This window comes from Lepidochelys olivacea (assembly GCF_965140295.1).
Source record: "Lepidochelys olivacea isolate rLepOli2 genome assembly, chromosome: 27".
Lineage (NCBI taxonomy): Eukaryota > Metazoa > Chordata > Testudines > Cheloniidae > Lepidochelys > Lepidochelys olivacea.
In genome coordinates, this window is record NC_140437.1 from 16,171,560 (window position 1) to 16,196,312 (window position 24,753).

Genomic DNA, 24,753 nt, shown 5'->3' on the forward strand with positions numbered 1-24,753 from the left:
CTGGCTCCCCTCTGTGGTCCAACGCTCGCTTACATCCAGCTTCAGAAGACACACCTCAATCCCTTTGAAAATGGGGATCCCCGTTCCCCCCTCCTGTAGCCCAGTAGTTCTGCTGTGAACAACATCACTGCAGTGATAGTTGCTAGGGCACTACTAAAAATAACCAAACAAGCAAGCCACCCTGTGGTGCTAACACATGGGAGATTCCCCTAAACTATGGCCTCCCCTCCCCGGTATAGGATTTATTCACTCCAGTTGTTGTAGGCCAATTACAATTAGAACAAATTAAACAAATGTTGCTGATCTGGCTGGCTCACCCTCCCACCCCCTGCTTCAGCAAGAGCTGCCTATCTAATTTCAAACCTCTAAGTGACCTGAATTATTCTGATCCCGAGCATGGTCTCCTGTCTGCAGAAACTAAACTGCTGTGTGTTCATTAATTCAAAGCTAAGGTAGGATTACCACAGCACTAGGTGACAACCTGGGATTAGGTGATTTTATTTCTAAAAGCTCCATCCTCTTAACAGAAAACAGAATGCAAACAATGATCCAGAAAGGTAGGGGAGGTAGGGTTTTGGGGCCAGGGAGCAGGGCTCCACCAGCGTGAATGATAAGGTATTTGCATTCCCTAAATGTCATGAGGACTACCCCATAGGAAACTAACCAGCTTTTCCTGCCTATGATGTTAAAGTTATGTTATCAGCTTTGTGGGAGGCATTGGAAACAGACAGAGGCAATGTTTTCTAAGGGAGGATTTGACATCACCACCATCGCTGTCTGCCCTTTGCTCAGTCTGGCTATAGAGACAAAGGAAGTCTCTCTCTGCTCATAGGGAAGCCTTGTTCTGTATGTACAACCCCAACACCTACACAGAGAGTCAAAAGCCAGAAGGTACCATCATGATCAACTAATCTGACCTCCTGCATTACACAAGATGGACATGGAGATGCAAACAGAAGCAATGCAGATAGCAGCGCCCCTCATACCAATATACTCTGGGATGCGAACAGAGAACCAAATGTATACATTTCATACAGACACCCCCAAAAAGCCAATGGACATGCTTTTACATGAACGCACAACACCAACATACGCACACAAGAAACCAGTACATATGCACACACTTCAGGAGACACAGACAGACAGTACTTATGCAGATACGCTCAGAGACTCTCTCTCACACAGAATGTGACTACACACTCACATTTGGATACACGAACTTGCCTATTCTGCTTTCTTTGGGCCACTTCCTCTTTTATTTCCTTCCTGCTGCTGTACTTGCCCAGCTGTTCAACACTTTAAAAAAAATAGTATTTAAACACCCCTCTCTTTTACCCTGGCTCTCAAGGACAAGTAGCAAAATGTCTTCGTTTGCCAGCTAATCAAAAGAATATTGTATAGAACACGTGGCTGCTCTAACAATACCCCCCTAGCACTTCCTTAGATCCCTTCAGGGATGGGTTCTAGCTGCTATTTTTAAATTAAATAAATGGAAGGAGGGTTTATTAAAACATGGACAGATCTTCTGAATTTGGGCCTTTATCTTCCAAAGGTCTGGCAGGAACTGAGAATGCTGCTGTCCATATATGGTAAATCTACACTGCAAAAAAAAAACAAAAAAAAAACACAGAAGCAAGTTGCCAAACCTGGAACAACTGACTCAGGTTTGTTCTTTGAGGTTAAAAATTGCAGCATAGCCATTCCCACGCTCAGGCAGCAGCTGGGCTCTGAGACCCACCTCAGTCACAGGCTTTCAGAACCCAGGCTCCAGCACACCGCAAGTCTACACTGCTCTTCTTAGCCTTGTAGCAGAAGCCCTGGGAGCCCAGGTCAGTTACCCTGGTGTAGCAGAGTGCTGAGACCTGACAGGTGGGTTCACCCTCTAATCAGAGTAGCCTCAATTAGTTCCCTCAGTGAGGGCTGATTGAATAATTAGGTAATCAGAAGGAGAGGATGGGGAGGTAATGAACTAATTAGGCCTCAGCTGGCTAACCTGATAAAAACCAGGAAGGCAGGGTTAGGGGGGAGGACAGGGCTAGCTGAGTCTAGAGTGTCTCTAGGGAGAGCTCTTTTCTGCCAGGGCCTTAGTAAAGGGGGTGAAAGATGCATGGATGTAAAACTGTGATGTTGCACTATACTGGTGGTAGTAGAAGGGTTTAGAATAAAATACAAACTGAACTCTAAAAGAAAGTGGGTCTGAACAGTCTCTGGGGTATCAGAGAATAGGGACAGAGTGTTGCCCCATCAAACCTGGGCTCTGAGACTCTGGGTTGTTTTGATTTTTGTTGTGTAGACATACCCATGGTCCACTTTTCTGCACTGTACAGTCCTTCAGACCCAAAATACACCATGTCAATTGTGCATGCAGGGCTGGATTCAAATTTCATTGAAGCAGATGAAAAGACTCCCATTGACTTTGGCTCTGGACATAACGAGTGGGGGGGAAGCTCCTGCCTCAAATCGTACAGCAGCATACACTCTGGAATAACCACTGGCCATGTATAAATGCTACTAAGCTCTCTCTAAACAGTAACAGGTTCTTCCGAGCTTCCTCTAAATCATAGAATATCAGGGTTGGAAGGGACCTCAGGAGGTCATCTAGTCCAACCCCCTGCTCAAAAGCAGGACCCATCCCCAATTAAATCTTCCCAGCCACGGCTTTGTCAAGCCTGACCTTAAAAACTTCTAAGGAAGGAGATTCCACCACCTCTCTAGGCAACGCATTCCAGTGTTTCACCACCCTCCTAGTGAAAAAGTTTTTCCTAATATCCAACCTAAACCTCCCCCACTGCAACTTGAGACCATTACTCCTTGTCCTGTCCTCTTCCACCACTGAAAATAGTCTAGAACCATCCTCTCTGGAACCACCTCTCAGGTAGTTGAAAGCAGCTATCAAATCCCCCCTCATTCTTTTCTTCTGCAGACTAAACAATCCCAGTTCCCTCAGCCTCTCCTCATAAGGCATGTGTTCCAGACCCCTAATCATTTTTGTTGCCCTTCGCTGGACTCTTTCCAATTTATCCACATCCTTCTTGTAGTGTGGGGCCCAAAACTGGACACAGTACTCCAGATGAGGCCTCACCAATGTCGAATAGAGGGGGATGATCACGTCCCTCGATCTGCTCACTATGTCCCTACTTATACATCCCAAAATGCCATTGGCCTTCTTGGCAACAAGGGCACACTGCTGACTCATATCCAGCTTCTCGTCCACTGTCACCCCTAGGTCCTTTTCTGCAGAACTGCTGCCTAGCCATTCCGTCCCTAGTCTGTAGCTGTGCATTGGGTTCTTCCGTCCTAAGTGCAGGACCCTGCACTTATCCTTATTGAACCTCATCAGATTTCTTTTGGCCCAATCCTCCAATTTGTCTAGGTCCCTCTGTATCCTATCCCTGCCCTCCAGTGTATCTACCACTCCTCCCAGTTTAGTATCATCCGCAAATTTGCTGAGAGTGCAATCCACACCATCCTCCAGATCATTTATAAAGATATTGAACAAAACCGGCCCCAGGACCAACCCCTGGGGCACTCCACTTGACACCAGCTGCCAACTAGACATGGAGCCATTGATCACTACCCGTTGAGCCCGACAATCTAGCCAACTTTCTACCCACCTTATAGTGCATTCATCCAGCCCATACTTCTTTAACTTGCTGACAAGAATACTGTGGGAGACCGTGTCAAAAGCTTTGCTAAAGTCAAGATACAATACATCCACTGCTTTCCCTTCATCCACAGAACCAGTAATCTCATCATAGAAGGCGATTAGATTAGTCAGGCATGACCTTCCCTTGGTGAATCCATGCTGACTGTTCCTGATCACTTTCCTCTCATGTAAGTGCTTCAGGATTGATTCTTTGAGGACCTGCTCCATGATTTTTCCGGGGACTGAAGTGAGGCTGACTGGCCTGTCTGTTTATCCTTAATGTTTATCCCACACACCCAAAACAAGATCCCCTACACCAGCATTAATTCAGAGGATCGCTTTTAAATGGGAAAGTTCCTGCAATTTTGTATTCAGTTAGGGCACTTCAGTGCCAAATAGAATGTTGACCCAAAAAAATGGAAGGAGTTCAGAGAAGAGCCCCAGAAATGATCAGGAAAGTTGAGTGAGGAAAGATTTTAAAAGTTAGGAAGTTATGACTTGTCTAAACAACAGCTAAATGGTAGGGAAACATGGCAAATGTCACTCTAGAGGGAAAGGTATTCTTTACAGTGATCCACAGAGCTCTTTTTCAGCCCTCCCAAGGAAGATAGAAGTGCAAACAAATATAATTTTATATATTTTATATGTGGTACTTAAAATGATGTCAATATACAAGTAAACGGAGTTGCTCTTGACTTCGTGGCAAGTTGCCCATGGGTCCTGATGGTGTCGCAAAAGATGCAGTGGTGTATAAAAAAATTTGGCAAAAGCAAGGACTGTCGTTCAGCCTCCCTGAAATCCTGTGGGTGTGTTAATCATTGTGATCTCTACGGGGCCTTTTAGTAGACTTGTTCATCTTTTTTCCTTCTTTTGTCAACAATGCCTCTGAAGCAGCAGCTTCAAAAAGAAGCCAATCAGCTGTGAATTCTAAGGTCACAAAGTCAGCTGTGGCTTCCACACCACCAGGTAATTGAAAAGGTTTCCACTTATCTCCATCACCAGGTCACCAGAGCACCGAAAAATTAGTGACTCATTTGTTATTACAGACATGGGCAGTAAACAACTTCAAGGGATGCTTAGAGATTCCTGCCCCAGCTTTCTATATAGGGGCAGTACCAAGTACATTCCAGGTGGGCAACAGGATTTTGTCTTCCCAGAGGCTCTAACCAGAGTGGATTCCATGAGGACATAAAGAAATCCAGTCCAACTTCCTCCACTATTTATGTCAAATAGATGAACTGACTGAGAAAATTCCCTTTAAGAGTCTGACGTGATTGCACGGCTTGCTTACTGGGATTTTTCACCAGCCACATGCAAATCCTGTACTGGATTTTAATGCCTCTTAGGAAGTGGATGGGGTTAGATAGTGGCCCTGGGAAGAGAAGCTCAAAGGAATGTAGGAGTTGCCATAGTAGATCAGATCATACTTCCAAATCTCCTTCCATCCTGAGGCAGATTTTCATTGTTTCCTTTAAAACAGAAATAGCACCAAAAGCAAATTTAACAAATCTTGCCTTTTCTTTCCTGGAAATCATAATTGTAAATGGCACCATCACCATGTCTTGCTCTCAAGGGTTGGTAGTGGGATGACCTCTGGTCACCAAAACTGTGACACTGATGTTAAAACATAAGAACCTTTTGCTTTTATCCTGATAGGAATAAAGTGCTGAGACCAGGATTGGAGGTAAGATACACAGATTCATAGAGTTTAAGACCAGAAGGTACCATTAGATCACTTAGTCTGACAACCTGTATAACACAGGCTACAGAATTTCACCCAGTATTGAGCCCAATAACTTATGTTTGGCTAAACATCTTCCAGAAAGGCATCGGGTCTTGATCTGAAGGCCTTTCAAGAGATGGAGAATCCACCATTTCCCTTGAGAGTTTGTTCCAAATTTGTCTTATTTCTAATTTCAATGTGTTTGGCTTCTGCTTCCAGCCATGGGTTCTTCTTATTTCTTTCTCTGCTAAATAAAGGTCAAGCCACTTAGGCAGCTACCGAGGGCTATTTTAGGGATAGCTCCAGCCCACAACTTTCCTCCCCATCCATGACAGATTTGGGGGGGGGGTCGGAAAGTCTTCTCCTTTAGGGATGATCCCAGCATTATGTCTACACTGCACCAAAAGCATTGAAATGTCTTGCTTTAATCCTGGCCGAGCCGGGGAGGTGAAATAATTGCCATGAGAACAACATTTCCTACCGTTCAGAGGAGGGACACAAACTCCAAAGTAAAAGTCAACTTTATTCTCATATAAAGTAAGAACATGAACTGACTATTTAAGCACATCGTTTGGTCAGATGTTATCAAGACATAATCCCACACAGTGAGCGTGCCCTGACCACCATGTTTTAAACCTGGCAACCCAGAAGATCACAATTCTACTGGGCTTTTGTTACAGAGCATAGATGTCAGGGGTACAGGGGGTTGATGGCTGGGGGGGAAATATGCAGTTCATTAATTCACGTTTGGTTTTAATGTGGACATCTGGACAACCCAGGTCATTGAATTAGCTGCTTTCAGCCTTCCATTTTCCAGCACATCAGATAGATTTGTAAAGGGAAAACTTGTTAAACGATCTTCACTTTCAATGCACAAAAGTGGCATCAGACGGAGTCAAAAGGTGTTTGTGCATGATGCAGGAACCCTGCAGATGTTTGGAAAGTAGGCACTTCTGAATATATCTGAGCAGCTCTGAGGGCATTTGTGCATGGGACATCAGATTTTCTCATGAGCACCAAGTGAACTTTCGCTGCTTCCCACCTCTAAATCTCTTCCAGATCATTTGGAGATTTCACCAACTTCCCCTCCCCCGCTACTCAAATGTTGTTTTTGATTATTCTGGATAATTTGGTCTCATGCTTGTCAGGGAGGGGCCTGAACCTAGACCTAACATCTAAACACCCCCAAAATGTTGTGAGAGGTCAGTTCATCACTAGGATTTGAATCCATGTTTTTCTGCAGTAGGATCATCTCTAATAGTAATATAATATAATGGTTGGTTGCTGTCAGAACTACACAAGCAAGGAGAGAGACTTGGGGCCTGATCCAAAACCCACTCAAATCAAAGGAAAGATTGAGTTCAAAGAGCTTTGATGACCTTGACAGATTCAGGCAATTTACCTTTAGTCCGTTTAGACTGGATGCAACAAAACAAAACAGCTTTGCAGCCTTTTCGTCCTGGGCCAGAGGTAGATCCAACTGTTAAATTTTAAGATTCTGATTCCGGTTGCTTTTATTTCTTTAAACATCAGATGAATCTTGATTCAGACTTTGCAGCTGTCCTCCATCAAAGGTCATCCCAAAACCTCTGATCCAAACACCCCCAAACCTTGGAGATAGTTCAATCAAGTTCCAAAATTTAGTGGTTCAGGCCCCTCTCTAATTATTGGATATTCAAATATTGTTTCTGAACATGGGGCTGGGGGGATTCTATGCCCCAATACTGGAAACATAGAGAGGAGATGTTGGGGTTTTTGGTGAGGGTGAAGGATGAGGCCACTTGCCAACAGAGGAGAGAGAGAGACAGAAAGAGAAGAAGAAGAAAGAAACTTAGCTGTGGCTTCACTCTAACCCATCACATCCTTTTTTCTCCCAACATGTCACAGTGATAGGTCGACAAACTTGTGAGTCCTAAAGTAAACATGATGACCAAAGTCCTCTCTTCTGGAGGCAGTTAGATACAAGATGGTGAGGAAACTCCCCACTTCAAGGCAATGCCTTCTGGCCATGACCAGTATCCACTGGGAAAGTAGGAGACCCAAAGGGTCCTACATATTGAGCCAGCTGAGTGGTTTGGGCCGAAGCAGGCTGACTTGTAAATGTTTAAGCTACAGAGAGCCCTACCCCCAAATACATTATAAATCGGTTCATGTGGTTGAGGCAGGGAAGTAAGATTGAGGCTCAGCCATTGAATGCTAGTCACACCTCTGGTTTGGAACCCTTACTGCAAATGAGAAGATTCTCTCATGCCAGAAGGTGTGTCCCTTCCTTTGCATGTTCCAGTGCTGGAGAGACACACTGGAGCACGACTTTCCCAATTCACAGAGTCCTCCATCTAGCGGCTGGACCTGCTATGTGTATATCTTATATCCTACCTATGACTGAGACCCCGGGGGGACCCTCCAGGTCTATGGACAATCTCAGGGGAAGGGCTCTCTCAGCAGAATCCCAGCATGTGTTGTTGTGGCTGGAAAAACTCTGAGGATGGCTCGCATTTCGACTTTTCTAGTCCCGGCGAGCAGAAGTGAAGTAAACATTTCAGAACCTCAAAAAGCTCATTTCAGATTTGTTTCTAAAAGAGGGGGATATTTTAGGGGCACGGAGATGGATTTTATTTTATCCTAACAGACTCATCCATCTCTAATGATAAAATCCCTTTCTGCCTCATATCTTTGTTAGGGACCAAATTTATGAGGTGCAGAGCATCTTCAGCTCTCACTGACCTTACTGGCCCTTTGATGGAAGAAGGGGCAGATATTTTGGGTAGAACTTTTAACTCAAGATCCTATGAGGGGTTAGCTCATACCACCCTCCAGCAGTTGGGATTTGCTTTAATCTCTTTAGTTTGACGTGATACCCAGTATTCCCAATATTCCGCAAAAGCCAGGAGGACTATATAGTAAGGGTACAACACTGTTCTCTGAGACTCTGCAGTGTCTTCTTGGGGCATCGCCAGGTTGCTGGAAACATCCCTTCCTGAGAGTGAAGGAAGTAGACAGAGAGTGTCTGAACCACTGATTTTTTTAACACCTTAATGGAGTCCTGTAAAGTATATAAAATTCTTTTAAAATTAAGTTTAACGTCTGAAAGGGGAATCATTTGCGTAATTACTGTATGCTTGAGGAGACACACTGGGTTTCTTTTCTTTTCCCTCTGTTATTCAACACAATAAACAGATGCCCAAATCCCCCGTGGTTTCACTGAGCCCTCACTAATTGCTGTGGATCACAGCCCTGTTGGCTCTTGTTCTGCAGAATTGTGGATAGAGGCCAAGCCTTCCCTGCTCCTGTTTTGTTCTGAACACGCGGGGCTGGGTCTCCTGAAACCATCTGTTTATTTTCCAAAGGACAAAACTAATGTTGTTGTTGTTGTTGTTAACTAACAGCCTCTTTGGCCATTGTGTGTCTATGGAGCTGATTGAATACCCATGAAACTCAGCAGGGGTCTTTCCATGAACTCCCCCAGGGGTCCTACGTTTGCTGGGGTTGCGGCAGGAGGGAGCGGTTTTTCAGTCACACCACGGTGCTGATGGTGGAGGACTCTTCTGACTTCCTCTGCTTGCTGGGCAAGGACTTCAGGTACTCAAGGTGCCGACGGGCGTCTTCTTGGTTCTGCCGGACATAGTAGACCAGGTAGGAGATCACCATGGCGAACCAGCCGAACATGGTGACCAGCATGGCTATGTCCGTGGTCTTTTTGTAAACACTGCAGAAGTCCATGTCTGTGACCACTTGCAGGAAGGGCTTGCCAATATGCTCCTCCTTAGTAGAGGAGTCACAGACGATGCTCCCAGAGGACCCAGCAACCAGGTCCACTGTCCTGATCAGCTCCTGGAGCCTGCAGTCGCACAGCCAAGGGTTGCTGGAGAGATTGACCTTGGCCTTCAGATTGCTAAAGACATCCTTATTGACCGACACCAGCTTGTTTGAGGACAAATCCAGGGAATGCAAGTGCTCCGACAAGCCCCGGAAAGCCCCACTTTCTATCCTGACAATGGCATTGTGAGACAGATCGAGCTCCAGCAGGACTGGCAGGTTCCGAAAGGTGTCAACGGGGAGGAAGGCAATCTGGTTGAAATCCAGGTAGAGCTTGTTAGTGTCATTGGGTATGTCCTTAGGGACCTCTGTGAGCTGAGCTTTGCTGCACCGGAAGGTTTTATAACCGTCCTCTTCTGCATGGTAGCAGCCTTTAGGAAAGGTAGTGGCCGGATGGAAACAAAAGGTCATCAGGACAAAGCTCTGGAGCAGCAGCCACATGGTAACCGAGTGGCGGAGGTACCAGTCTACTAGAGGCATGGTGGGGTGTCTGCATAATCACGTGGCCACTTGCTTATCAGCTGTCTCTCTCTCTCAAGCGGTCCACTGGATTCATCGTATCTGAGTAAGAGATAGCAAGGGGAAAATATAAAACATGCTAGACAGGGAGAAATAACGTGGCTTTTATGTGATCCCAGGCCTTTATTCTCTCTAGCTGGTGTCTCATAATAGCACCCACCACTGTAGTAACTAAGCACCCCTTCCTGTTACACGACAGATGAATTATGGCTTCCAACATGGAGATCTGTCCTTGACACATCAGATGTGTCCAGGCCCAAAACTCGAGTCCCTGGAAAAGTAGCATGTGCATGTATGGTAGGGTAATGGCTCTCAAACCTTGATCTGTGGTCAGCATTTCCAAGCACTTTACCTGAATAACAGCCGCACCCAGAAACGTCTGTCTGGAGATCTCCAAGAGCATCACGAAAGGAAGCCAGGTATCCCCATCCCCATCTCACAGAAGCACAGAGAAGTGACGCGACTTGCCCAAGATCATATTTATTATTATTTATGTGTATTACCGTGGTGCTGAGCAGCCCCAGTCAGGGGCCCAGACCCCGTTGCGCTAGGCATTGTGCAAACATACAACAGAAAAATAGTCCTGGTCCCCAAAAGACCAAAAGCTGGCTCTAGAAGCCAAGGTCTTCTGGCCCTCCTAGTCCCATGCCCTATCCACTGAACCAGGTCAGAACTGGGACATCCCAGCAGGTTGCTGTGGAAACGACGGTGATGCCTGGGAGCAGAGAGAGGCAGGTTAGGGCTGTTTACCTCCCTGAAAGGCCAGTGCTCCTGAGCTGTACTCCTTCCTGGCCCTAGGAAGATCACCAGTTTTTTGGCCAAAAAATGGCTATTGCATTTCTCATTTCCATAATACGGATAAAGGCTCAACACCGTTGCCCCAGGCATTGTCTGCTCCCCCGGCACACCCTCTTCTGAGTCTAGTGAACCTACATGCATAGTGCTTTCCACTGTACTGTATGGCGTAGCCCCGTGGGCCAGCTTACCTGTATTATATTCATTGCTTTGTTATTCTGCTTTATTATATTTAGTAGTAAGGCAAGGAACCTACAGGCTTTTTATCCCGTAAGATTTGGCTTTAGTAGATAGTGTGAGGCTTGGGGCCTGTAACCTTTGGTATAGATAAACTTAAGTAACTCATAAGTTTTATAGAGAACTGAAAGTGGCATGCCAGAGGGGAAACTTTGTCCAGAATACTGACATCAGCCACACATAGAACATCGCTGACGCCAGCATCCGGAAGGTTCCAGACAGAACCTCCAACGGCAAAGGTGCCATGACAGCCAGTTGACGTGTATGCTAACAGGGTAACATCATACCTATACTAACCCAGGGATCTCAAACTCAAATCACCATGAGGGCCACATGAGGACTAGTACATTGGCCCGAGGGCCCACTGCCCCTGGCCCTGCCCCCACTCCACCCCTTCCCCGCCCCCATTCCAACCCTTTCCCCAAAGTCCCCACTCCAACTCCGCCCTCTCCTTCCCCCTATTCCAACCCCTTCCCCAAATCCCTGCTCCTGCCCCACCTCTTCTCCGCCTCCTCCCCTGAGCGTGCGGCTCCCTGCTCCTCCCCCCCCCCCGGAAAGCGCTAAGCACCACCAAACAGCTGTTTGGCAGAGGGAAGCGCCTCGAGGTAGGCAGAGGAGCAGGGACACAGTGTGCTGGGGGGGGGGGAAGGGGGATGGCGGGGGAGGGGAGCTTGGCGGCTGCAAGAAATAACTCGTGGGGGGGCACAGGGAGCTTGGTGGGCCGCAGCAATAACTCCACGGGCTGCGTGTTTGAGACCCCTGTACTAACCTATAAAAAACGGACACTTTAAGGGGAGGAAATACAAATAAGGACCTCTATTGAATATGCATTGGACTTGGCAGCGTCAGCATAACCTACTATAAAAGTAACATCCCAGGGGCCGCAGATAGGCTGGAGAGATGTAGACCTTGGGAGGGGCCAGAAGGATGGCCACCGGGGAAGATGAGGATGCTGACGGTGACGAGAAAGATAATGGTTAACATTCCAGGGTGTAAGTGTGGCCGTCCAAATATACTTTCTGCATTATCTCTATCTGCTTTGTTGCGTTTGTGTGTGTGTAAAACTTTGCTAAAGTACTAATAAATCGTATATTTATATATAAAGAGAGTTCCTATAGTGTGAGTGCTGCACCTGTGCACATCGGGGTTCCCAAACTAGATGATAATTTTACAATAATCTTACTGGGCCTGATCTTGGGACAAGAATCTGTTAATCCTCAAATTACAATGATATATACCAAACTTTGGGTCAGGCTACAATGGTGACTGAATGCATACGCACACAGGGGCTGATGATGCTTCCCATTGAAATCAATGGCAAAACCTCACCAAGGTAGGATTAACCCCCTGCTGAGTACATTTGCACAGCCCAGTGGATGCACATCTCCTCTTTGCAAGCTGCCTGTGCTTCAAAGAATTTACAGGATTAAGCCTGAGCCAAAGACAGGAGTAAAACCCTGACCGCACTGAAATCAATGTGATTTTTGCCATTGGCTTCAGTGGGGTCAGGATTTCACCCTGGGACTCCTGGTGGAGAATAAGCAGCAGCAGCAGGGGCAAAATCCTGTGTTCAGGCAAACATCCTCTTAATAGAGACAACAAGGGGACCAGAATGCAGAAATACTTGAGGCAAAATTGGCCCCCAGACTTGTCCAGGATTTGTCTGTTGCTCTTTAATTATGTGGTCTCTTACAGATTGATTTGGGGATACAAAGATTCATCTACAGGGCTGCTATCACCCTGCTGTGGAAGCTTGCAGCTGACCTTTCCAAGGTTTTTAATGCCAACAAACTCAAACAAGCAATTTCCATTCATCTCTCCAGGAAGATGCAAGCATAAGCAAATATTTTGGTGGGTGCATTGCTTTTGATCCTGGTCCTAGCAAAAGTTAGCTTCCAGATTGCCATTGACCCCAACCCAGCTGGTTCACACACTGGGAAGGCTGGCTTTTGGCCAATACATCCCGCTGTGTCACCAAGTTTGGGTGGCCCCACGAAGGGCTGTAATCGCATTCTCCATCCAGCTCTTTATTCCAGAAGGGAAGAACGTCAGCAAGGGAGAAACAAAAACAGAAAAAGGAAACTTGCTTGAGCAGAGCTTGCAATATGTTCCCAGGGTGGATAAGGCAGATAAGGGTCGCTCTGTGAAATCTGCGGGTGTGTTACCAGCCTGTCAACACCAGCCTCTACTCTGCACAGAAAGAGCCCTCATATTTTTAGCCTGACAGCAACTTGCCTGGTTCTTCCCATGATTAAAGGAACATACACGAAAGGGTGCCCACATAGTCACTGAATTGGGTGGGGTGCCCCAGGAACTGTTCAAATGGGGCAGGGGGTGTGGCATAGAATCATAGAATATCAGGGTTGGAAGGGACCCCAGAAGGTCATCTAGTCCAACCCCCTGCTCAAAGCAGGACCAATTCCCAGTTAATGCCAATGCCAATGCCAATTCCCAGGCATGCTTTGAAAAGCTGATGTGGGCTGCCTGGTGAGTTGATCTCTTCCAGATACAGGCCCCGCAAGATCTGTGCCCTGCTGCTCCCATAGCTGGCTGCCTTTTACAGAGGCTTTGCTAAAAACTACAGCAGCAGAATGGCAAGAGGAAACCCGGTCTGCAAAAACATGTAGACAAATGGAAACCAGACTTCCAAGCTGGAACAAAATGCTACAGACAGGGATGTATTCAGCAAGGAATTTGTGCGGACAGTGGCAGTGTTAAGGCTGAGAAATTACCCTGTGCGATAAGGACCCAAGGTGTGCTTCTAAGCCACCTGCTGTATTGGGCTGGGGCTGAGGAAGAGACATGTTACTAAAGAACTCTTGGAAGAATTCTGGCAGATTAACCAGAATCCATCTGGAACTTCCAGAGGAGACAGGGGCTTGTGGAGGGGTGAGGGACATACGGTATCTCTGATCCCTGAAAGGTTGCAGACCAGATGCCAGCCCTGTACTCTCACGTCATTCCTTCCCACCCTTTATTCTTCATGATTAGCCCTGCCATGAACCAATGAAGTGCCCTCACTCCCCTGCACACTTTGCAGGAAGCTCTGCTCCCTCTCCCCACTTGCTTCCGCATTGAGGGCTAATTGCAGCGTGGCTCCCCCAAAAGATACAGAATCTATCCAAGCAGTTTATGGTTATCATGCTGTTATCAGGGTACTGGATGGCTCGGTGAACCAGGATTGGGCTATAGAGAAGTTCACTGGTTCAAATCCAGCCCAGCTTGGTAGTGACTGAGGATTCTTAACCCCTGCTGCCTGCTCAGAGATTCGTGCAAAAGCAGCTTGGTGTTCCAAGCTCAGTTCCCGTTGGGAAGAGGATCCCCATTACGAAAACCAGCACCGCAACTGGCCCCTTATTGGCAGCCTCAGGAGGGACGCCAAGGAACTAATGGGCTGTGCAAACAACTCCCTTCACTGTAGAGATTCAGAGATTCTAAGGCCAGACAGGAGCACTGTGATCATCTAATCTGATCTCCTGTATAACACAGGTCGGAAAACTCCCCCAGAATAATTCCTGTTAGAATGAGAGCAGATCTTTTAGCAAAACTTCCAGTCTTGATTTAAAAATTGCCAGTGATGGAGAATCCACCACAGTCTTTGGTGAATTGTTCCAGTTGGGGTTCTCGACTCAATTTCTGCCTGGAGAGTTGTCTATACAGCAAACCCCATCATCAGAATTGTCAGTGTTGCTGGTCCTTCCATCAGAGAATCATAGAAATGTAGCACTGGAAGGGACCTCACTAGGTTATCTAATCCAGCCCCCTGCAATGAGGCAGGATTAAGTATTATATAGACATGATGAGTTCACCAGCTCAGTAATGGGGCCATGTGTGGAAGTTTGCAGACTCTCTGCCTGGACTTCTCCTGTTCTTTGGATGACTAGTCTCCAGGGCTGTCAACTCAGCTCTAAACTCCTATGAAATGTAAATGTCTAGATATTATAGAGTAGCTTATCCCAAGGGATCTCAAAGTAGGCGGCAGACATTCAGCACTTGCATGCACCTTTATGCTACTTCATTGTTTTTTGCTTGCATGATTTTTTTTAAGCAATGATCAATGAAAACTTCATCGCAGTTTTCATTCCTGCAACCTTAAAGGAAACAGCACTATGTGGATGTACAATGCCTCCTGATTGCAGAGATGGTGATTAATAATCAACTGGCAACACTTAGGTATCTTCCATCCACACCCCACGCCAGTTCTCAGCTTATACAGTAACTCCTCGCATAACATTGTAGTTATGTTCCTGAAAAATGTTACTTTAAGTGAAACACTGTTAAGCGAATCCAATTTCCCTATAAGAATTCATGTAAATGGGGGGTTAGGTTCAAGGGAAATTTTTTTTGCCAGACAAAAGACATTATATACATATACAGTGTAAGTTTTAAATAACTTTAAACAAACAATACTGTACACATAAATGATGATTGTGAAGCTTGGTTGAGGCAGGGGTGTAGCAGGGTCAGGGCACGGGGCTTTCCCGGCTCCGCCCGCCCGGCACTCTTGCCATGGAGTGGGGTCGGGGTGTGGGGGCTTGTCCGTCTCCGCCCACCTGGCATCCCAGCCAGGGAGCGGGGTGGGGGGCGTGCCCGCTCGCCACCTGGAACACTGGGTGGGTGGAACGGGGCAAGCCCCCGCAGCCCGACCCCACTCTCCGGCAGGAGTGCCCGGTGAGCAGAGCATGGCAAGCCAAACAACCTTATAACGGAACACTGTGCAACTTTAAATGAGTATGTTCTGTAATAGATCAGCAAACTAATGAAACAATGTTAACCGGGGCGACTTTAAGTGAGGAGTTACTGTACATTTAAATGTGAATCTGAAACCTGCATGTTGATTATCATCCCCCACGGACATGCCATTTGGAGGGGTTTGGTTCTCCCAATGCAGCTTTATGGGGCTCCTGCTGGGAAACCTCTGTAAAATGGCAGCTCCCCTGAAGAAAGGCACCCACACCATTTGCAGTGATGGAGGCCACGAAGCAGAATCAGGTGTTTTTAAATATGTGTATTGAAAACTCATCTCTTGACATATTAGTTCTTACTTAGCCAGTTGCTATTTAATTCTCTCTGATGATATGACTGCCACTCCCTCTTCTCTGGGACTGGCCAAACAACCTAGGAACAGCATCTGAGAGCCTTCTCTGGCCCTCATTACCATGGTGTCTCAGCACCTCACAATCTTTCATGTATTTAGTCTCATCACATCCCTGTGAGGTAGGGCAGGGCTATTATCTGCATTCTGCAGAGGGAGAATGGAGGCCAATAGAAGCTAAGTGACCTGCCCAAGGTCACACAGAAAGTCTGTGGCAGAGCAAGGACTTGCATGCAGATTTTCAAAGTCCTAGGCTAACATCTGAACCACTGCACCATCCTTCCTCTCTAACTTTGGCCCTCATTCCTAGGTTTGCATGGGACAGGAGCATTCAGCATCATTCGAGTGGTCAGAGGACCATTGACAGGCTCAGAAGGGGACACATCCAGCCTTCTTCGGGAGAAGACGGAGATGCCACCCAGTGGGGTATTTTAGCTGGGGCCAGACAAAGCACAGATACCTTCAGCCAGACAGAGCAGGAAGACCAAGCAAGAAATATATTCCAGTGAGTTGCAAAGCATATCGCTGCACTTCCAGCAGCAAGCCCTGCAGCAGTGAGGTGCACCTGTGAATTATTCCTGAAATCCCCAATCTGCCCAGTGTGTTCAAATGAAGCCAAAACCCCCCAGACCCTTTGGGAGCAGTGAAAACAGGCAGAAAGGGGTAGTGTAATAGACATGCATCCCTGTTGCATTAACCCTGCTCTGTCTGAGAAAGAAAGAAAGAAAGAAAGAAAGAAAGAAAGAAAGAAAGAAAGAAAGAAAGAAAGAAAGAAAGAAAGAAAGAATTATCTAATTTAAAACAAATATAACTGCAATATCTGCTTCCTTAATATTCCACTGCCTTCCAGGAAGAAGATTGCTTTTCTACAGCCACCCAGTGATACTCAGTGGAAATCACCTTGCAGATCAGAAACGCTGCTGCAGGATAAGGGGAACAATACTCCTGTATGTATTTTATCAGGCAGTTTGCTCTTGAATTTCCTGAGATGGACCAGGGAAGTTGTGTGTGTGTGTGTGTGTGTCCCCACCATCTCCTGCCTTTCAAGCAAACTGATCTTTGCCCGCAGACAATCCCACTAACAGGAGAGAGAAAGAAACTGTCCCACTCCTACCATCTGATCAGCCGCATTTATTACCCCCTTAGATGTGCACGGAGCAGAAAGTCGAGGCTCCTCCAGGGACTTACCATCTAAAGTCAGACTGAAAACACAACGGCGGCGCATGGAGCAGGACTGGGGGAGTGGGCAGCCTCGATGGACGATGCAGCTGACGGGGGACAGCGCCCTGACAAGGCCGTTTACTCTGGAGACAGGGAGACAAAAAGACTGCAAATTCTCTCGGGCAGGGCTTGTGTTTCTGTACTCAGAGGGTCTAGCATAGGTAGGGGGGCCGGAATAAATCACCGCAGCTCTGTGAGCTGGGGATTTTGCTGGGTTTTTCAACCTTTCAACGAAATTACAAGGGGAAAATTACTCTCTCATCTTCCCTGACTATTCCCCAGCCAGCTCCTCAGGAAAGACCTTGCCATTTCCCCGTCACCAGAAGAGGGCGTCAGATCTGCTCCGCGCCTACGACAGAGGAGTCTTGAAGCTCTGGGGGAAAGAAACCCTGACAATGTATGGACGGGATTCCCCCCACCTCAATGAAAGTTAGGGCAGCAGAGCAAAAACCCTCCCTGCCTGCAGTGAGGAGAAAGCAAATCCGCCAGCAGGTTAACCTGGGCTATGTTTAAAATTGCACCTCCTCGGGTCTGGATGGGCATACAACACTCAGCTCCCCTCTCTTGGGTAATCTAAGATTTCATCTCATTTCTGAATACTGAGACTCGGGGAGCAGCTGATATAAACTTCACACTCGCAACTTCTCCCTTCCCCCGAGTCCAGCTATTTGTTTGCGTCAATCAGCAGACTCCCCCCCCCCCCCGCTTCTCTTTTTTTTTTACCTTTCGCTTTTGATTTGAAACATGCTTCTCCCTGTCTCCCCCTCCCCCGTCCCGTCCCCCTCTCATATTCAAACCCTTCTGAGAAGGTCAAAGCAGGCAAGCAGGTTCCTACCTAATTCTTTGGCTTTACCTTTTATACCAACACGTGAAATAAGATCTTTAGGGGGTTCTGCCAGATGACTGATCACAGGGCCGGATTCTGATCAGTGTAAATAGGAAGTTAGTGAAGTCACTCCGGATTTACACCCCTGCAACTCAGAGCAGAATCTGGCTTTTCCCCTGACCCAATCTAACGTTGTCTCATTCTTTCTTTCCTCCTTGGCTTGAGCATGTCTGAGGCACCCCCTAAGCCTCATCTCCTACCTTATTGCATTAACCGCGTAAGTGAAATTGACTCACCTTTAGTCAGTTGCGTCTTTCTGCGTCTACTCAAAGTCCTGGAACTGGAGAGGGGAAAGAGACAGAAAGAGAGAGAAACCAGCTACGATTTCTTCAAAAGCAGGCATCACAGCAGCTCCTGTTTTTACGGTACCCCTCTCTGAACTGGAAGCGGGCTGGGGGATCCTGATCTTTGGAAATAGGTCTCTATTCCAGCGCATGGGGGGGTGGGGGGGGGGCTGTAAGGTGCAGCCAGATGTGCAAAAAAAAAAAAAAAGAGAGACGTAATAAAAAATAGCCTTCCGGCTCAGCACTGTTCTATAAAGAAATTGCAGGCAAAGCTACAGATGCTAGAGGGAAGCAAGCGGGTGCCCAGATGCTGGGGGTGTGTGCGTATCTGTCTGAGACTCTGTGTGTGTGTGTGAGAGAGAGAGAAAGCGGTGGATTTTTCCTCACCAGAGAATGATATCCGTCCTCAGGGGATTGAAAACTCCGCCTGGAGCGACCGAGCGAGAGAGTCTCCATGCAGCCAGGGAGGGAAAAGCCCATTCGTTTTGGGAGAAGCAAAGCACTCAGGCAGTAGCTGCAGGATTCATTTTAGCAGAATCAACTCAACACCTCTTTTCTCAGAGATCTACCCAGGTATCTGGCCCCTGTATACTGGCAAATGGATTAGGCGGAGATTTTAGCTACCTCTCCTCGAATGATTTGAAAGAGGGCTGGAGGCAGAGATAGCAGAGGGTTAGGTGGGTTAAACATTTCTTTAAAAAAAAAAAAAAAGATCTGTTATAAGAGCAATCCAGAGTAACCCTGAAGATCAGGGGAGTTGTTGTAAGGTACAGAGAATAGGCTTTGTATGCTTCCTTATTTTCTCATTCAGCTATGGAGATCTGCTTTCAACCCTTTCTAAAGTGGGGAAGTCAGGAAAGACCAAGATGGATGGTGGATTTAATTGGCTTCAGATTGGTGTTGATATAGCTGCTCTTAGAATAAAGAAAGGAAAGTTTCCCAACCGATAATCTGTATTTAGGTATACCATATCAGTAAGGTGCTCCTAGTGTGGATGCTTTTACTGGTAGTTTATTTCACCACCACTGAATGAAACAAGCTATATTGGGAAAAAGAAAAGGAGGACTTGTGGCACCTTAGAGACTAACCAATTTATTTGAGCATGAGCTTTCCTGAGCTACAGCTCACTTCATCGGATGCAGTGAGCTGTAGCTCACGAAAGCTTATGCTCAAATAAATTGGTTAGTCTCTAAGGTGCCACAAGTCCCCCTGTTCTTTTTGCGAATACAGACTAACGCGGCTGTTACTCTGAAACCTATATTGGGAAAAGCACAGGATTGCTGGTATAACTGCGTCTACATTTGGAGCACACGCCGGGAAGGCTCACACCTCTTTAACACCCTTGACTGACATAGCTACCGTGTAGAGCTTTAGATTCATATAATGTATCTTTACATTGTAAACTCTTTGGGGGCAGCAGGGAACTGTCTTTTTCATCTGTGTTTGTACAGCACCTAGCACAATAGGGTACTGGTCTGTGACTGGGGCTCCTGGCCACTCCTGCAACATAAATAACTAAAATAATGTAGGTATTTTATTTCCTTAAAGCCAGGTAGCCAGGATTTTATTTTCAGGGGTTTCAGTTCAACATTCCTTCCTTGTTTTAGGGGCCCTTTGAGGACTCACTCCATTCCATCTCGTGAAACTTTTCTCTCTTGGTTTTCCACCTCATTCCCTCATCTCACCACTATTTATTATTTATTGGTGGGGTTATGGTAGCACCTAGAGGGCCTGTAGGCTGGGTGTGCAGAGACACACAGTGAGAGACAGTCCCTGCCCTACATAATAATGATAATACTGTACCTAGCTCCTATGCAGCACTTTTCATCCATAGATCTCCAAGCACTTTGCAAAGGAGGTCGTTGTCATTATCACCATTTTAGAGATGGGGAAAGTGAGGCACAGGGCAGGGAAATGACTTATTCAAGGTCACCCAGCAGGCCAGTGGAGGGCTGGGAGTCTCCTGAGTCCCAGGTAACCTGAGTCCCAGCCTAGTGCTCTGTCCACAGAAGTCTGACAAAGGGTGGGAGAAAAGAAATGTTGTTTTTCGCCATTGTACAGATGGGGAACTCGGGCTCAGAACTACTGGCCTCATTCTCAAAGGTGCTGAGTACTTGCATCTCCCACAGACTTCAAGGGCATTGGTGAATGCTGAGAACTTCTGAAAATCAGCCCATAAGTGGCTTGACCAGGGTCACACAAGAAATCTAGGGCAGAGCCCAGAAATGAACGCAGGTTTCCTGAGTGCCTGTGCTGTGCTTTAACCACAAGACTGTCCTCCCTCTGCCAAGCGTTGGAGTTGGTGCGAGGCTGGAAGGTGCAAATAGCTGCTGTCAGCGGAGTCTTGGATCCAAAACCAACCAGATCGCATTAAAGCCAGTGGGTGGTCGAGCACTCCCTTTCAGGATCAACAGAAGGCGCAATCAAGCCCCTTTATGTAGCAAAGAGAGTGGCAAACAACGGAGCCGACTGCCCAAAGACTAGGTCAGAGCTAAGCCGTGTGAACTGCAGGGTTTCCAAAGTTGCAAACACAGCCACTAGCATATTGGATGCAATCGGCACGTACTGGAGGCAGAAAGTCATGGACAAGGAGTTCTGAGCGTGCCCTTGAGAGGAAGCAGAAAGACAGAGCTTCTTGGGCACAGAGATTGCTGGAGGGGCAGACTTGGGGATGTCTGAGCTAGGAAACCGCCTGCTGCTGTTTGTTTCTATTGTGTTCAGGGAAACAGGACTTTGTGTACGTTTTTTATAAGTAAATTACACCAAGAGGAGACCAGGCTTATACTACCAATTTCTCATCCTAACGGAAGCAACCCTGCAAAACCTCATTCTGCTCAAAGGGATAACAGTACCATTGAAGTGTGTTTAAAACTGTGTTAAAATTGTAAGCTGTCACTTCAAATTTCAGAGGGTTTTCTTGGTCCTGCTTGGAGGAAGACTAAGATTAGTCAGTCATCAAATAGCCAGTCTACAGAACAGTGGGGTGAGCTGTACCGCTCTGCTTTCAAGAGTAGCCTGCTTTGTCTCTTTCTGTTTTGGGTCCCTTTTGTGTTATTGTTCTGAATTCTAAGCAATGAAGTGGTGTTACGTTGCAACCTTTCAGCAAGAGTCTTTTATGTTTTTAAGCTAGCTTCTCTCTGGGTGTAAACCATGGGCATAACAACCATAACCTTCACAAGTGCTGTGAGGGCTTGCCTGGCATTGGACCCCAGGACAATTAATACAATAAGCAAGAAGTCTACCATAATGAATAAGCCACACTCAGCTAGCACACACTATGCCTTCCTTCAGCCTGGCCCCTGGTTGGTGCAACATCTTCTCCATTGACCTCCTCTGCCTCTGGTTTCATTGACTCTCAGCCTGTCTTCAAATCTCATCAGCTGAGGGCAGTGCTCTGGGAGCAGGGTGGACACATCAAGAGGCCACCTTGCCATGGAAATCCATTCCGCTAGCAGACAGAACAAACCCAGATTGTCCCGCCTTCAGAAAGACAGACAAGACATTTCCTTCTCTGCCAAAGTCTTCTTGTAATAACTATGTTGGGAGCAAAGGTCCAGTGTATAATTCCCTGGAGCTGAGCCATGGGACTAAAGGATAACAACAAGAACTACAAAATGCCAGGCACGTTCGCAGACCCAGCTGATGTAATAATGCCACAACCAAAGGGAAAGTGGAGAAGGCAATTGTTCAGACTGAATTTTGCTTCAAATACTTGTGTAAGTGCCCAGATATCACAGTGATGAGTGCATGAGGGATAGAGGGATGTGCATGGGGGTGGGCGGGTAGGTCAATAGTTAGACCTATAGAAAGGAAATCGTTCCATCTAGGGAGAGGCCCACCTGCCAGTTCCTTTGTGATCCCACAGGCAGCTCTGCACCATTGCCAGGTGACGCATAGCCACATTGCTGCAGCAGATCCTTAACCTTTGACTGAATAACAACCCCATGACGCAGCCAGCTGCTGCTCCATGCATGCCCAGCATCTCCTTGCAGACTGCGCCTGTGTCCATCTGCATGTTGCTTTTAGTCCTTCAGTGTCATTCCTTGTTTGGCAAACACACCCAGGTGAGCAGGGTCAGCCCTTGGGGAAGCTCTTGCACTAACGAGGGCCTCTGCTGTGCCTGTATGTTTGTTTTTTATCTTCCATGTGGAAGGTCCTTCCTTTGTTTTGTTCTCAAGTCCCTGGTGTGCTGACAGCCTCTGACACAAGCTGCTGAGTTTGGACTTGCTTGGCCACATGGCCCAGGTGTCTGGGAGACCTGGGTGTGGAGGAAGACTGGTAGATCAGTAGTCTCCAGTATGGATCTCTGGCACTGAACACGTCGTATAGCTCCCAAGAGTCCAGTGGGACTTAAAAAAAAAAGTCTGCACATCTAGGACTAGGTGCCAGTGTGACCGGTTATATCCCTGGTACCACCCCAGATCCCTGCATCCTGCAACTGAGTACTGAGCGTGATCATTATTGATCAATATCATTATGAAATCCCACCTATTTGCTTGGAGTTATTTTTTATTATTATTTTATTATTTTTACTAGCTGGTGAAAAAAGGATTCTGGGAACTTACCCCCAAACCTTTGGGCTGACGTTATGGTTATTGCTAGAGTTCAGATATACAGATTTTTTTCTCATTCCTTTTGACTTAGGAGAAAACTCTCTTCTCATTAGAAGGAATTAAGGGCCATGTGGGATACTACAAGCACCCAGAATTTGCAGCCACTGTGGGCTGCTTTGCTAGTTGATGTCCCTTAACTTCAGAGTGAAAGGCACTGAAGTGACTTCCCTTCGGTCACTGCTAATCTTGTCCAGATCCTTTCCCATTCCTGGGAGCAAGGGAGGAGCATTTGATGAGCTGTGTGAGCTTGGCTTGGTTTAAGGACGATCTTAAATATTTCATTTGCCTTTCATTGCAGGGAGCAAAAACATTTTAAACGTGCATTTCCATTCTCCCCGACTCATCTAAAAAAAAAAAAAAATTCCTGTGGCCAGGACCATCTGATGATGCAACATGACTGCCTAGAGAACTAGAGAGACAAAAAGAAAAGGAGTAGTCGTGGCACCTTAGAGACTAACCAACTTATTTGAGCATAAGCTTTCGTGAGCTACAGCTCACTTCATTGGAAACTTATGGTCAAATAAATTGGTTAGTCGCTAAGGTGCCACAAGTACTCCTCTTCTTTTTGCGAATACAGACTAACACGGCTGTTACTCTAAAGAGAGACAGTGCATTTTTATTTTAAATACACCCAGTGGGAACTGCATTGCACTGAGCACCTCTGAACATTAGTCCCTCCACTGCCCTTCACTGGATGGAATCAGAATCTCTCCCCTGTGTGTCATGGGCCCTATACGGCTAACAGAGATTTTCCTTTAGTTTTAGGGGATTGTGCTTTTGGAGCAAGAAGAGCTGAGTTCTAGCCTTGCTATTACCGCGAAGGTCTAAGAAGTCACTTGATGTGGCACAGTGAGAACCATGCAGTTGCTAGTGGGCACTGACTTGTTACATCAGCTGTCCCATTGGCACCAAAGAAGGATGTGGGGCCATCGCACAGAGGAGAGGGCAAACTCTGGGCTCCTGGGCACTGGCAGGAACCAGGTGCATCAGAGAGGAGAAGTCACTGGCAATGCCACCCCCACCTGCAGCGTGACATCCACTTGTGGCTCCTCTTTCCCTGGGGGCGCGGATCTGCCGCGCAGACAGGACAAGGCAGGGTGAGACAGACGGAGCCCAGCAGCCTGCCTGGGAACAGACCCACCCCTAAGCAGCAGAGGAAATGCACGGCTGCGGAAGAAGCCTGCGTGCAGCCTGCTCTGGGCTCAGAATTAAAGCAGTAATGATGCTGACAGCCTAGTCCTGGGTGTTTTATTTAGCACCGGAAGCCAAATCTAATGATGGGGCTAATTATCCTCATTAGCCTCCCAGTGTCTGGTGGGTGTTACCGGTCCCATTAGTGGCATTGTGGTGACTCCAGGCCGTCATTGTTCCTGTGATTCTGGCGGCTCTCCTACGTAGCAACGGGCGGCCTGGTGTGCTCTGTTTATTCCACTGCAGGCTCCTCAGAGGAGACTCTGACTCAAAGGCAGGTGAATCGTCACCTGCGGCTGCACACTGGCTCCCAGTCCACCACGGTGCTTTTTCCTACTTGCTCTCAGATGTTGTAACACTCTCCCCGACGGTTACTCTAGTTGTCCTGGAGGCCCCTTCTGCATTCATTGCAGCAGGGAGGGAGGGTCACCCAGTTGCTGGGAGTCGGGGGATCGGGGGTCAGGACTCCTGGGTTCTATTCCCAGCTCTGAGAAGGTCTAGTGCTGAGAGCTAGGGAGGCAGATGGGGAATCCAGGACTCGGGTTCTATTCCCAGATCTAGGAAAGAAGTGGGGTGGGAGAAGAATTGGGAGTCAAGACTCCTGGGTTCTGGTGCCAACTCAGTCAGTGACTTCTGGCTACAGGGAAGCCATTTTGTCTCTCCATGCTTCAATTTTCCCATGTGTAAAAGGGGGTGGGGTGATCGTACCCACCTCGCAGAGGGGCTG

The 24,753-nt window shown here is 47.1% G+C and overlaps 1 protein-coding gene and 1 long non-coding RNA gene across 2 annotated transcripts; one reads left to right on the plus strand and one right to left on the minus strand.

The window, feature by feature from the left end:
* Nucleotides 1-5,872: 5,872 nt before the first annotated feature.
* Nucleotides 5,873-18,800, minus strand: LRRC3C (leucine rich repeat containing 3C). The gene is made up of 4 exons (XM_084615610.1): nucleotides 18,610-18,800; nucleotides 18,175-18,218; nucleotides 17,020-17,135; nucleotides 5,873-9,746 (listed from the first exon to the last, which is right to left on the minus strand). The coding sequence occupies exon 4, from the start codon at nucleotides 9,663-9,665 to the stop codon at nucleotides 8,883-8,885; it is 783 nt and encodes a 260-aa protein (XP_084471736.1). The 5' UTR covers nucleotides 9,666-9,746; nucleotides 17,020-17,135; nucleotides 18,175-18,218; nucleotides 18,610-18,800; the 3' UTR covers nucleotides 5,873-8,882.
* LOC311513646 lies at nucleotides 18,181-24,064 on the plus strand. Its single transcript, XR_014709760.1, has 3 exons — nucleotides 18,181-18,303; nucleotides 20,284-21,938; nucleotides 23,595-24,064. It is a non-coding gene; the product is annotated as an uncharacterized lncRNA (long non-coding RNA).
* Nucleotides 24,065-24,753: the final 689 nt, after the last annotated feature.